Below are 14,318 nucleotides of genomic sequence, written 5' to 3' on the forward strand. Positions count from 1 at the left end.
GAAGAAACTAATGCAAAACTTAGAATCTGAGAGGGCTGGAACTGCAAGAGCCCCCCCTCTGTGTGCTGCGGCTCTGCCCTGTGCCAAGCATCCCCAGCAGAGCCATTGCAAGCACTGGGAATGCCTGGCCATAGGCAGACACTGCTGGGACAGCCACCACCCGTGTGGAGAATGCAGCCTGCCTTGCCACACACCAGCCCTGGGAGCAGTGGGAGCCAAGGAGAGCTGTGCAGTTGGGTTGGCAGCTATATGAGTTAACAGAACGCTTCCACGCTCTTTGCTTTCTTCCTTGGTTTAATTGAATTCCAAGTCTGTTCAAGTATTAGGCGCTATCAGTGCATGCAGAAAAGAGCCCCAGACACTCGCTGCTTGTGGAGGAGCTCTTGGCTGAGGTCTTTGCTCACTTACATGGTTAATCTGCCTGTGAAGTGCAGCTATTACACCCTGGATAGTGCCTGGACAGTCGTGCAGCATCTTCCTTACAGCACGCCAGCGGTGCGGATGGCAAAGCTCCGAGCTGACCCTGCAAAGAGGTGCAAGGTGACTTCAGTGCTGTGTAATGAGCTGCTGCTGGAAAACCAGCTTCAAGAGAGCAAGCAGAGAGCTCCGGATGGAGGCACGCTGCATGCTGGAAATACTTAACCAGATTGTAATGAAGATCTGGCTTCATTGCCGGAGTCTCTCAGGGCTGATAACTGAATCATTCCTCTTGCTCTGAAGTCCCCAGTTGGAAGGAATGCATAAAGGCACAGCATTCTAGGACACTGGAGCAGTTGTCTTAGCGTGAATCCTGCCAACGGAACAATATTGCTTGCTGTTGCATGAACAGAACATGTCTCCTCTGATTGTTTTTCCCTGCTCTTTTGAGATAGATGCTGTCTGAGGATCCCCACTGGTAGAAGGTCTTCTCTGAGGTACAGTTACAGCTCTTTACCCGTAACCTCTGGCACTGGTAATGGAGGGTAAAAAACCAAATCTAAGTGCTTTTTGGGTGAAGTCTGCTCCTTTCCTGGAAGGCATTTGTGACACTGGACAACAGACTGCCATCAGTGGTATGTTTCGTGGTGCTGCTCTAGGGTGCTTCAACTGTCATTATCCCTCTTTAATTTGGGGAGCTACTGAACTGTGATAACATTCCTGGGAGCGACCAGGGAGAAAGGTGCCTCTTAGGAGAATGCTGATGGCTTTTTGTGCTCCTAAGAAGGTGCTGCCTGGCCCAGCCACCTTCTCCATGTCAGACTGGTGATCACTGCTGGGGACAGCCCCCCTGCTTGGGCCAGCTCTGGTGACTCTTGGGAGCCAAGAATTAAATTGCTGAGGTGTTATAAGCTTTCATGTATTGCATTACCCCAAGGTAAGTGATAGAAAAGGAGTTAATTCTGTGGTAAAGAGGAAAGTGCCACTGCAGAGCAATCATTTCAAAGGCAAACAGAAATATTTATAGGCTCAGGAGTGTGAAACTTGCTGCTGCACTCTGACACGAGATGTGCTGCTGATGCCCGGAGCAGCACTCGAGGAGCGGGCTCTGACAGTCACACTGGCTGCAGCTCTGCTGAAGGTAAGTCCCAGCTCACACTGGGTCCAGAAGCATCTGCTGATGTGGTCAGCTCAGGTAAGGTGTTGTAAAATCAGAACTGAAAAGGATCTTCAGCCCTTCAGAATTCCCTGCCTGTGTTGTTTGGTGATGACCTGTGCAGTGACGGGGGCTTGAAGAGATGCCCCTACCCCAGAACACTGCACCACACCACCAGCTCCAAGAGAGCGGGTGCCCTGTATCACAGAATCCCAGCCTGGTTTGGGTGGGAAGGGACCTTTAAAGCTCACCCAGGTGGCAGGGATACCTTCCACTGGAGCAGCTTGCTCTAAGCCCCATCCAACCTGGCCTTGAACACTGCCAGGGATGGGGCAGCCACAGCTTCTCTGGGATTCCCTGCAGCCCCTTTAGGCACTGGAGCTGCTCTCAGGTCTCCCCTTCAGGAGCCTTCTCTTCTCCAGGCTGCCCCAGCCCAGCTCTCTCAGCCTGGCTCCAGAGCAGAGCTGCTCCAGCCCTCGCAGCATCTCTGTGACCTCCTCTGTACTCGCTCCAACAGCTCCACGTCCCTCTTGTGCTGTTTCCCCAGAGCTGGGTGCAGTTCCCACTGCTAGCAGGGACTGACCCCTACCGATGGGAGCAGAATTTTCTATTACCTGCAGACAATAGAGGGAAGAAATGAATTCATTCCCATCCCCAAAGCAATCTCTGCAGGCGGGTTTTGAGGCAAGTTTCCAACCATTTCCCTTTGAAAGGAGACCACCAAGCAGGCTTTAAAGAATCCTTTATCTTTTTAGCAGCAACATAATGGTGGTGGAAATTTAAACTTCGCCATCAAATATTTATCCTATTACAGTGGCTTAAGTAATTTAAGCTGCTGAAATCAACACCGTGGTTTTATTTTTAATGAGCCCTGTGTAAAACAGCCCCTTCGATCATTGTCAGGTGCGTGAGGAAGAGTTGCATTTACTCAAAGAATTTTTAATCTCCCTCAAGAAACTCTGTTAAATAACGCACAGCACTTAACAAAATGTTACCTGTCACTGGTGGCAAAGCGAGCTAGGGCTGGGCAAGCCTGGCTTTGCTGGGGGTTAACAGAGGAAGGGGGTCTTTGGGGTTGGTTGGGAGCTTCCTGGGGGAGGCTGGCTGTGTTTTAATCTACCTAATGGCAAGAGCAGCCTGGGTCTAGTTCTGGATGGGGCTCAGCCTCGGGGAGCGCAGTGGGTGATGGCAGGGTCAGGATGGGTGGTTCCGCTGCCTGAGGCGGGCGGAGAGCTCACAGCTGGGCTGGGGGAGGTGGGGAAAGGCTGTGTGCCCCCGAGGTCCCTCCGGGCAGGGCAGGACGGGCTGCCCGAGCTGCTGGACCCGGCTCCGGGCAGGGCGACACCGCCGGGGGAACACTGACCCCCAGCGCCCGGCAGCGGGAGGAGCCGAGCCGGGCTGGAGCCGCGGTGCGAACGGAACGGAAGCATCGCGCTGCAGCAGAGCGAGAGGGGGAAGAGTTTGCGTGACCGCAGCTAACGCGGCTGCTAAATGAGGTCCGGAAAAGCTCTCTGTAAGCTGCTGCTGCGCAGCGGCGAGGCTGAGGTGCCGCTGCCCGTGTAATGGGATTCCCGGAGCAGAGGTAACGGTCCCGCGGGATGCTCTGTGCTGGCAGAGATTGACTTTCCTTTGGTGGAACGCTGGAAAAATTGATGCTGCTCAATGCAGCTCAGGGCCTTGGAAGGGAAGGAAAGCTTGGGCAAAGCGGCTGCCTGTTACGGAATCCCAGACTGGTTTGGGTGGGAGGGGACCTTAAAGCTCATCCAGTCTCAACCCCTGCCACGGGCAGGGACCCCTTCCACTGGAGCAGCTTGCTCCAAGCCCCTGCGTCCAACCTGGCCTTGAGCACTGCCAGGGATGGGGCAGGTGCAGCTTCTCTGGGCACCCTGTGCCAGCGCCTCAGCACCCTCACAGGGAAGAGCTTCTGCCTAAGAGCTCAGCTCAGTCTCTCCTCTGGCAGGTTCAAGCCATTCCCTTGTCCTGTTCCTACATTCCTTTGTAAAGCATCCCAGAGATCATTAGGAAAAGTGGGTTTGTGCAGCAGTAGAGGGGGTGGTTGATACCAGCAGGGCCTGGCACTTCCTGCTGGACCTCCTGTAGGAGGTCATGGCCATGCAGCTCTGCAGGCAAGCATCCCAACTCTCTGTATCCTCTCCTTCCAAGGTGTTCCTTAAGGATTTCCATTAATGACTTTCATAGTTTTTCCCCTTGCTGCTCTTTCTTGCAAAGCCTATGTACTCTGCTCAGTTGTGTTAATTAATATATTCAGATACTGGCTTTCTACATTTGTTCTTGATATTAGGAAGAAATCCAAAATAACACTCAAGGAGAGATTTCTCACATGGCAAGAATCTAGTTTCATTACATGTCATAAATTCCTTGCTATTCCCATGTCCCTAGCTCCTCAGTAATGAAAACAAAGGTCTCATTGGTGCAAAGCTGTCCAGGACAGCCACATCAGAGGGTGGCAGACCCCCTTGAATGCTTGGGTTCCAGCTCAGCTATCAACTCATCAGAAACTGAGCCAGGAGACTTTTGGGAGCCCAAACCAGGCCCTTTGCTGCCAATACCTGAGTTGGCACAACACCATCATGGCAGCGAGAACAGCCACTACGAACTTGTGTCCTCAGATTATCCTGGCAGCTCTGGCTGTGCCGAGGAGGGAGGATGCTGCAGCGCGGTCCAGGCAGGGAGCGAGGCTCCCTGTGCCAGCCAGTAGGAAGCGGATCCTCCTCCTGCTTTCTCCCGAGTGCTACTAATGAAGCATTCAGCCCCTTCACTAAAAATAAGGCTCCCAAAGCAGGAAAAGACCAACCGGCGTTCCCGCTGCATGCCTGTTTCCTTTGGTAGACCTCGCGTTCCCCAGTTAACAGGCGCTGTGTTTGCAGGCAGCGCGGGCTTTGGCTGCTGTCCCTGGCATGTCGCTGATAGTTATCCAAATGAACCGGGAGGATTGTAACAGACAGGGACACTGGTGCAAGTGACAGGCGCAGAGACAAGAGCTGCGAGAAGCTAATTTACACATCGAGTTTCACAGCCTGAACCTCCCTTCCTGCTCAATAAGCTCCTCAGCTGCCGCTTTGTACCCGCCAGCAGCTTTCATACAAATAAGGGAGCTCTCAAAATCTTCCTTTTTGCTGCCTGCTTAGACAAGAGATTCTAATAAAAACCCCTCTTAATATTGTTGAAAATAAGTCCTCTTTTATGTGGAAATGTGGGCTTAATGTAAACACTTTGTGCTGCTCTGATTCCCTTGAAGGGCTGCGTGGCTGGGAGCAGTCCCTACGCAGCCTTCCAAGTCGCTCAGGAGGCTCAGCCTGCTGCTGGGATGTGGGCTGCTCTCAGGGGGGGATCTGCGCCCTCGCAGCCCTCTCGGCACTGGGCGACTGTTGTTTTCTCCAAGAGGGATCAGCTGGATTTGGGGAAACGCAGCGGCATCTGCAGTGAGGGAATTGGCACCGCTTTCCCCCTAAATAATGTGGTTATAGGGGAGAATGTGGTGAAGGTAATAGAGGAGGTGTGCAAGGGAGCCCTGTGGCATCTTGGCTTCCCCCATGGAAGTGACCAAGGCCACCCTGCAGCCCCAAGTGCTCGTGGTCCTTCATCTCCACCGCTATGCGCTGCCACACAGTGTCCACACATACATGATGCTGCTGTAGGGCTCAGCCACCTTCCCTCACCACTCCAATCGATTTTACAGAGCATAAAGAATGGGGAACGTACAGCGTTGTGGAAAGTATTTATTAAGATCTTCACCATTTAATTTTCCTTGCTATTTTGAGCTCGTGGAGGAAATTAAACCAACCACCAAGCCTTCCAGCTGCACAAACGCTGTTCTTCAGCCCCTTCTGGCCCTCTCCTCTTTACGAGACAGTGTAAGTTTTCAGTGCCCAATAAAAGCAATCATCTGTATTCCGTGGCTGCAAGCAACAGCACTGGCAGGGAGTGGAGCAAGTCGAGAAGCTTTTGGAGGAGAATACGAATTATCTCGGGCAGGGAACAAAGCACAGAAGGACCCTTGAGCACCAGGAGATACTGCAGAGCAACCCGCCAGGCGCTCTCCAGCGCCGCAGTTTAACCAGGAGACTTTCTGCTTTTGAGCAAAAACCTCTTACTTGAGTATTCCCACAGGGCCGCTCTTGCCACTTAGCTCAGCCATTTAAATGGCTGCTCATGGGTTTTTTAAGGCTGGGATGAGCGGGCAAGCATTTGATCAGCTCAGCTGGCTTGAGGAGCACAGGTGATACTCTCCAACCACTGAGGCTCGTGGCTCCGGAATGAGCAGGACCATTAAAGGCTGCTTTATAACTATAAAGAAACAACCTCCTGCACCCTCAGCTACACAGAATTACAAAAGTCCCCCCAGCGTCCTCAAAGCGTGGAATTAGCAGAGGAGAGCTGTAGTTTAATGTGATGGATGGAGCCCCCGGGGCCGCTGCATCCCTCCTCCATCAGGGCATGTTTCTCACAATGGGCAAGCGCTGCTTTGCCTGATAAAGCAAGTGCAGATAATGACACATTAAATCCAGGTGTTGGGCTGCTTGAGAGCCATGGAATCAATGGGGTTGGAAAAGCCCTTTAAGCTCCTCCAGTCCAACCATTCCCCAGCACTGCCAAGGCCACCCCTAACCCATGGCACTGAAGCCTCGTCTCCATGGGGTGCGAACACTTGCAGGGCCGGTGCCTGCAGCCCTGCCCTGGGCAGCCTGTTCCAATGCCTGAGCACCCTCTGGGGCAGGAATTGTTCCTCAGCTCCATCTAACCCTGCCCTGGTGCAGCTTGAGGCCGGTTCCTCTTGTCCCATCCCTTGTTCCTTGGGAGCAGAGCCCAGCCCCTCCTGGCTCCATCCTCCTGTCAGGCAGTTGGAGGCAGCCATCAGGTCCCCCCTGAGCCTTCTCTTCTCCATCTGAACCCCCCAGGTCCCTCAGCCCTTCCCCATCACCCTTGTGCTCCAGGCCGTGCACCAGCTCCATTGCCCTGCTCTGGCCCCACTCCAGCCCCTCAATGTCTCTCTTGTAGTGAGGGACCAGAGCTGAACACAGGACTCGAGGTGCAGCCTCACCCGTGGGACAGGGGGACAAACACTGCACTCATCTCCTCATCCTCATCCTCAATGAAGATGTTTCTGCCACACGGGAGTCCCTCTGCTATTGGCAGCCCTTGCAGTTAATGAGGGATTTGAGTTACTGACATTATTTGTTCCCTGAAGGCTGTGGAGATGAACTGAGGCGTCTCTGAACAGTGAGACCCTGGCCGCGCATTTCGGAGCGGGCGCAAGCCCTGCTCCAGAAGGAAGGTCTGAACCGTTCATCACCTGTACAGCCAGGAGGCAGAATTGCGCCCCCAGGCAGAAGCCCATTAGGCAGGTTTGGAGGCAAACTCCTGTTTCCAATTTGCTAGTTAATTATTGCCTATTTAACGCCTGGGGCGGGGCGGGGCAGGGCAGGCCCTCTGCGATGCGCTTGGGCTGTGCCCCACTTGCGTCCAGCGGCGACCCGACCTCCTTTGGCCCGCCGCTTCCCCTCCGCAGCCCACCGGCTCCACAAGATGGCGACCGCGGGCTCCTCCGGCCTCCCCAAGATGGCGGCGGGTGGCGCCGCGCGAGGCGGGAGCCCCACGGAGAGCCCCGGCTCGCCTCTCCCGGGGCGGCGGCGGCGGGAGCGGCTTCTCGGGTACTGCGCGGAGGGGTCCCTGGAGGGCCGCAGCCCGGAGGCCGCCTCTGCTGAGCCCGCGGGGGAAGCGTCGCCTCCGGCCCAGAGCCAGCAGCCAGGCCAGGTAAGAGGGTGGCGGCCGGGGCGGGCTGCGGGGCCGGGCGGCAGCGGTGAGGGGGTGCGGGTAATGGTTAACAGCTACAAACGGAGCATCGCCATGAGGGAGTTACCTGGAGAATTCGCGTGAATTCGTCGCCTTTCTTCCTCCCTCTCCGCCTCGTTAACACTCCCGTGATCATACCTGTGTGCTCTGGGGTTTTTTACTGTTTAAAAGCCGGTGGTGGGATGTTAGCCTAGCCATAGCCCGTCCTGCTACATTAATTGCCATCTACAGCAGCCCTAGGAAAACATGGAAACGGTGATTAGCCACATACGGGGCTGGTTTATGCTGTAAGAAGTAACTTGCTCCTGGCGGTGGGCTGTGCCTTAGTGCAGGCTATCTGCTCCTCTTTCCTACTCTTTCTTGTAGTGATGCAGCTGTGCGTCAAGGTGCTGCTCAAGCCCTTCAGTTCCATGTCCAGCCTTGCAGCTAAAGAGATAGGGTGGTTTTCTTTATTTCAGTTAAGCTTTAGGATCTTATCCCTTCTTCTACCGGTGCTCTTCACAGAAAGCAGCTGAGAGACAGCCCTCAAAGAGGCTAAAAACTGAACATCCCAGTCCAGTGGAATTTGAGCTAGAATTTCTACGTAGAAGTAGCGTCCTTTCTGCGTATGTGCAGATGCTTCCAACAGCGGATGAGGATCAATGGTCAGAGGATTCAGGAGACCATGATGTAATTCAACAGCAAAAAGGTGAAAGCATTCCAGAGGCTAATAGAGAGGAACAGGAAGAGGAGCATAAAGCGTCTCCCAAGGCACATGCGGTGAAATCAAGCGATGCTGCCTCAGCTGCCTCAGAAACGGAGAGTGGTGAAGATGCGTGTGGTTGTGTCTGCAGTGAAGAGGGCAGCTGTGAGAGTGCCCTTTCCGATGGGTCTGGCTCGGAGGACACTGCTCTCCCAACGAAGCCGATGCGCCTGGACAGCAGCGCCTTCTTGGATGAGGACAGCAACCAGCCGATGCCCATGGACCGGTTCTTTGGAGATGTGGAGGTGAGATGATGACCGACTCTGTTCCGTGATGAGGTGATGCTCAGCTCTGTTCCACTCAAGTCCCACAGCTGCAAATTAAATTAGGCAGGACTCATAATTGTAGTTATCTGGCATCATATCCCTGTCCCGTAGATAGAACTGCCTTGATCAGAGCTGGAAGTAATTGCCCAGCCAGATTAATTTCAAATGTAAAATCTTTCATATTAAATTATTTAGTCCAGTTCTATAAGACAGGTATTTTTACTCCCAAAGACATACATAGCTGTACTATGGAAACATGGTGTTAATCGTCACAGTGTTTTCTCACTGTGTGTTGGTTCCTGGTGTATCTGATATGGCAGGATGTGAACCTTTGGGGAGGCGGGAGGTCTGCCATTTGCCACAACAGACTTTCCTCACTGCTTTTATCCTTTCTTTAAAGGATCTCCCAGCAGTTGCTCTCCCAAGCACAACGATGAGCAGGCGAGAACTCCGAAAGCTCCATTTCATTGCAAAGGAAGAGGAGGAGGAGGAGGAGGAGGAGGAGGAAGAGGATGTTGTCTAACAGCAAAGTGTAAATAACCCCTTTCTCATTGCAACCACGTGATGCTGGTTGGCTGTTGCTAACATAAGGTGTCTGCGTTTGCCTTTTCTCAGAGAGAGAGGTGGTGGTTTGTTTTCCTGGAGTTGGCAGATACAGGATTCTCCCACAGTTGTCTGGGGCTAAGATTGACTGAATTGTCAGTGATTTGGAAAGAAATTCTAAGTTAGCGTTTTGCCACTAATGTTTAGGAAAAAACCTGGGAAAATGGAAGCTCTCAGAGCTTGCTTATGGTTTTGGGGCCCTGCCTAGGGTGAACACTTGGTCTCACTCCTTTTTCAGAAATAGCCAATGAAACCAGGTTAGAACAAGTTCCTTTTGCTATCCATTCTATGGTGTCTGCCTTTGTGGCATCCTGTTAGTAATGCAGCCAGTTGACTCCCCAGAACCAAGAGGGACACCTCTGTTGTGTGTGCTGCACTGTTTGTATCTAAACCAGAACCAGTTAAACCTCTGAAATGTTGTTCTGTTGGTAAAGCTAAATACATGGATTTGGTGTGAGGGCAGTGATGGTAATCTCTGGAAGTCAAGTAGTTGTTATTGCATGTCAGTTCTCTTAATAACCACCACATGGAGCTGGCTGCCTCCCTCTTCCACTAGAGCAGCTGTGAGCAGTGCCTGTGGCAACATAGGCAGTATTTTCAGTTGACTTCCCAGGGTTAGGAATAGGGATTTTGTACACAAATGCATCAGTGGTGATAAAGGAGGAATAAAACTGCTCAGTGTGAGGCTGGATCTGTAGGTGAGTGAGTATTGCCCATTAAGGATGGGGGGCAGCCCACCACATTTGTTGTTCTAGCCTACATTTGTACCCAGTAATGAGTAATTTCAGATGGTTTGGGAACTGTGAACTCCCCCAGTGTTTATGATAATACATCTTTGAAAGGTTGATTATGTGATAAGCTCCCAGATCTTTATTGTTACAGTTTCTTCTCCTTTTCTGTAAAATATAGAGAAAATGTTATCAGCAGATGGTTTAAATAAATATTAATTTCTACAGCTACAGCCTGTTAAACATTCAAAAGTTGTAAGTCAAACAAATTGTATATGCATGACATGTTAATTTATTCACATTTCCACTCCAGCTGATGCATTGTTTCTGTCAACGATATTTCTTGGCTCCTTTTCACTCTTAATTCTTTAACACAGAAAAATCTAATTTTTTAATAGCATATTCATGGTTCTCAGCACAACTCCAGCTTGAAGCAGCTCTCCCACCCTTCCTTAAATGCTTTATTTGCTGCTGTCTCTTTCTAGCAAATACGGCTTCGCACACAGACATTTGGGGTTGTTTCAGCACTGTGCAAAACAGTGATTCTCAGTTTGTAGGAAGTGCACCGTACAGACGACAACTGTTTTGTCATCAGGGGCTTAGCTGTGATGCCATCCCAATGTCAAACCAGTGCAGTGAGTGTTTGTATTTTGGGTACCAGTGATGTGTAGTCAGTAAGGCGATATGGAAGGATCGATTAAGTGCACTGGTGTTAAAAATTCTGTATTTAAAATGCTCCTACTTAAATTTTATATTGAAATGTTTGAGGGGGCTGAGTTGCTGTTTGCAGCTTGCTACTCTCTGTAGTAAAGCTCCTGCATTTCCAAGACATAGTAGGTCACGGATCACCCATCAGTTACACCTCTACACTGTTCTGTGTGGACTAGCTTGGGTTTACTCAGGTAGAGAAGATGACCAACAATATGGGGGGAAAGAGAGTGAAGTTATTCACAGTCAGCAGCTAGTGCTCTACTAGCAATCTCCCTGTGCTCAGCCTTTCCATCCTGAATTGCCATGCCATGTTACACCTCATTAACCACTCCTGCTCCTCTGCCTCCACATAAGCACACAGGAAAATGGTGTCACTTTTTTAATTTGAAGAAATTCCCATCATTTACACTGACAGTCCCTGTAAGTTCAGTTGCTGTCAGCTGGTATTTAAAAAATCAAGTAAAAATGGATCCATTCCTGTTTTGTTACCTGAGGTAGGAAGTGTTTTACAAAGGCAGTATTCTCTGGAGCACCAGGTAAAACTGATTATGCAGTTATTTTCCTTGTTGCTTCAAGTAAACTCAAGCTACAGAGGCAGAAACCGAAAGAATAGAGAAACCAGTGGGGAAGATGGTAAAGAACCAAGGTGGCAGAAGCAAAGATGTGCCATGGGCCTTGCTCTTCAGCAGCAGAGTGGTCATGCATGAGCGTGGGTGTTTCAGCACAGAAGAGCCAGCAGCTTTGTCACTGAACCACCCTTTAGCACACCTGAAACACAGTGGTTATCACCTGGAAAAGGCATGGAGCAGAATAGTTATCCTAAAGTACTCTGCTTGGCTTAAAGTTCAGAGACATGCACTTCTAGTATTAGTTTTCTGGACCTATGTTTGTCATGGCTAGAGAGGCAGTAGAGCTTAATCCCTGTCAGCCTCTGGCCTCAGTTTTATACTGACTTGCATCTGTATTTTAACAGTGTGATGGAAGGCAGGCTTGAAGTGAGAAAGCAGGAGAGCAGAATTACGCATGAGGTACCTGTATGCTTTGTGAGATGGCAGCTGAATTACTTGGCAAGTCCCTTTTGGCAGGGACTCTGAAATAAGTCCTTTAGCAAACTAGAGCTGTTTAAAACCAACACGATTTTGAAGGAAGCAGAAGTCACTTCCAGAGATGCACTATCAAATCCTGTGATTGTGCTTTCTTCTGTAAATTTTAGTTTTGTCACAGCTGAGGTTATGATTGGTTTTCTTATGGCAAGCAATATGTACAAGTTTTAAATTATCCACAGTAAACAGCAGCTGATAGAAGTATTCCCAGTTCACTTCCCTTCCATCTTGTGTTTTGACAGCTTCTGCCAGTTCTGGGACAACAGCACGTTTCTTCTCTATTCTTCAGTGCACAAAAGAGAAAACAATATTGCTGTTAAAGGCTTTTTTTCATAATAACTGAGCATCCATCTTCATTTCAGAGGCAGGCAGTATGTGAATTCCTTCACTGTAACTAGGCTTCCCAACCCGAGGAAATATAGCACATCCCATTTGCTTTACGACTGCACAATGCCTGAAAAGAGGCCTGGAGTTTGCCAGAGGAGTCCCCACAAAGGGGAATGCAGTGAGGAGGGGTATGTTCTGTACAAGAAAAATCTGAACAGAAGCAAAGCAGCTAATGAGAGACAGCATTATCATCTGCCTTCAGGATTTTATGTCATGAGAAGCAGCTGCAGCACCCAAGCATCTTTTATCACAGTGCATTCCTCATGGCAGAGCTAACTGCACAGTGGGGTGAGTAAAGACTCTGGCTATTCTTTTCCTGCCTGAGATGAAGGGCAGCTTGGATTAATACTTTGTACATACATGTGATCGAGATTCCAGGTACTGAAGAGGATTCTGCTCTCCCTGTTACTGTAGGGGTTGATGGAATGCTTACACGGGCAGTCATCTCTGTCGAAGGGTCCCTATAAAACAAGAGGGTGCCCTGCTCATCATGACTGACTCAAGATAGATCACCCACACCATTGCCCTGCCTGGATCAATATCGTACTGTGCACACATCCAGCTAACTCTTTTCTTCCTCTGCTGTAAGTCAGAGTGCTGCTTGCTGGAACCAAGACTCTGCTTTAGAAAGGGCTGAACTCACCTGACAAGAGAACCACCCCTCTGTGGTGCACAGGCGGGCTGCTTCCTCCTCCTCCCTTCTGTCAAAGTAGCATCCATTGTATTTCACAGATTTCAGTTTATCTGCCATCATGTCAATGATCCTTTTATACTCGTCTCTTGCTGTAGGATGAACATTTGAAATAAAGCTGCTAACCTAGAGAAGGGAAAAACCCCAAACCAATTATTCCTTGGTGCCTGTAGCAGCCTGAAGCTCTTTTCTACAATCACTATGACATACTATAGAAGTCTTTCATAGGTGATCACAGAATTAACTTGCATCTTGAAAATAAGCTACTTCAACAGAACCTTTTACCTCTTTCATGTAGCTCCGTATTCTGCTTTCACAACTGTATCGCATGTAGCTTGACTTGTTCTTAAAGCGAGACTCTAGACCTAAAGGGAGTTAAGTGTGTTGTATCTTAGTTACGCTTAGTGCAGGGCTTCTGCCTTCCCCCTTCCTTCCAAACTCCCTATGTTCAGATGTTTTCGTTCCTATTTTTACTTTACTGGGTCAGGACTACCCTGCTCTTAGCATTTAAAAGCCCACTCAGAGCACCAGCTCTGAGAGCAGTAGCCGATGTTACAGTTGTTACTTGCTAAAGAGATTGTGAAAAGAAAGCAATTGTTAGGAAGAACCACAACAACGACTTGGGAAGAGGAAGGGCAGCTTGTGAAGGGGGGTGAAAGAAAATGTAAAGGAAGGTTAGCTGGTACCTGCAATTAGGATGCTAGTAGCAAATCCTTAACAGATTGTAAATGCACACCTGTACTAATGGGGAAAACAACGTATTCCAGATGCTCTGTTGGACAGAGCAACAGGGAACACTGGAGTAGTTTTAACCATTTTCTGATGCTGAATATGCATATACTGTACAGAAACCTTGAAATGTGATCACTCCTCCCCTGACAGGGTACCAAACCGCTCCAGCCAGAATTGCTCCCACGTTTTTAAGCTATGATAGAATTATTCTACTTCAGGAACAGCAGGACTGACAGAAGTGAGTGTCTCCAGCCGGAGCCCCACGGCAGCTCCCTGCCGTCACCGGACGCACCTTCAAACCACTTCTCATCCTCTTCCTTGTCCTCGGCCAGGATGTTCTCGCTCAGGTTGTGGATGAGATCCGCCAGCAGCCTCTGCCTCCTGGGAGCCCGCTCATCGCTGAGCAGCTTCCGAGCGGCCTCCACCACGGCCTCCCGCTGGCTGCAGAAGGCGGCGAGGAACCGCTCGATATCGCTGGCACCTGCGATAAGGACGAAGCGGCGCCGGCTGAGCGGCCGGTCCCCGGCACTACCCCACCGCCCGGCCGCGGTGTACTCACAGCCATGCCACGTCTCCCCGGGTCCCAGCAGCACCAGCTCGGTCTGCGGCGGCAGGGCGCGGAAGTAGCCCTCGGTCAGCTCCGTCCCGTCCTCATAGAGACAGAGGCGGCTGCCTGGCAAGGGAAGCTGCCCCGCGGGCGGGTGAGGCCGGGCGGGACCAAAGCCCCTCGCCGCGGCCCCCGGCCCGCACCTGCAGCAGCCGGCAGCTCTTCCGGAGCAGCCCGCGCAGGCTCCCGGCCGCCACCCCGAACTTCTGCGGGGCGCAGCGCCCGCGCACCCGGAAAGCGCGCAGCGGCTCCGCCATGCCCGGCTGCGGCCTCCGCCGCGCAGGCGCCCCGAGTGCAGGAGACGGCTCCGGCCCGGCCCGGCCCGGCAGGACGCGCATGCGCGGCTTTGAGGCGGCGTTGC

General features: G+C 51.2%; 2 protein-coding genes and 1 long non-coding RNA gene across 5 annotated transcripts in view; 2 read left to right on the plus strand and 1 right to left on the minus strand.

Annotated features, from left to right (window-relative positions):
- Nucleotides 1-9,959, plus strand: part of CUNH1orf174 (chromosome unknown C1orf174 homolog) — a 32,768-nt gene extending 22,809 nt beyond the window's left edge. Inside the window, exons 3-5 of the mRNA XM_061351706.1 lie at nt 7,062-7,372; nt 7,892-8,374; nt 8,796-9,959. Coding sequence (XP_061207690.1) covers nt 7,062-7,372; nt 7,892-8,374; nt 8,796-8,918 — 917 coding nt within the window. The 3' untranslated portion in view covers nt 8,919-9,959. The remainder of the gene's footprint in view (nt 1-7,061; nt 7,373-7,891; nt 8,375-8,795) is intronic.
- An 844-nt stretch (nt 9,960-10,803) lies between these two features.
- Nucleotides 10,804-14,252, minus strand: DFFB (DNA fragmentation factor subunit beta). Of its 3 annotated transcripts, XM_061351632.1 has the most exons (7): nt 14,101-14,252; nt 13,910-14,036; nt 13,643-13,831; nt 12,904-12,983; nt 12,571-12,744; nt 12,288-12,388; nt 10,804-11,823 (listed from the first exon to the last, which is right to left on the minus strand). In XM_061351632.1, the coding sequence occupies exons 1-7, from the start codon at nt 14,212-14,214 to the stop codon at nt 11,613-11,615; spliced, it is 996 nt and encodes a 331-aa protein (XP_061207616.1). In that variant the 5' UTR covers nt 14,215-14,252; the 3' UTR covers nt 10,804-11,612. The 3 variants fall into 3 exon arrangements, with proteins under 3 accessions (XP_061207616.1, XP_061207614.1, XP_061207617.1); XM_061351630.1 differs by having other exon boundaries at nt 13,643-14,036; XM_061351633.1 differs by having other exon boundaries at nt 11,685-12,077; nt 13,643-14,036.
- Nucleotides 12,025-12,988, plus strand: LOC133211335 (uncharacterized). The gene is made up of 2 exons (XR_009725179.1): nt 12,025-12,219; nt 12,253-12,988. It is a non-coding gene; the product is annotated as an uncharacterized LOC133211335 (long non-coding RNA).
- Nucleotides 14,253-14,318: the final 66 nt, after the last annotated feature.

Source organism: Neopsephotus bourkii, unplaced genomic scaffold, assembly GCF_033783945.1.
Source record: "Neopsephotus bourkii isolate Nb327-2 ecotype Australia unplaced genomic scaffold, CSIRO-AGI_Nbou_v1 NB_593, whole genome shotgun sequence".
In the NCBI taxonomy this organism is placed as follows: domain Eukaryota; kingdom Metazoa; phylum Chordata; class Aves; order Psittaciformes; family Psittacidae; genus Neopsephotus; species Neopsephotus bourkii.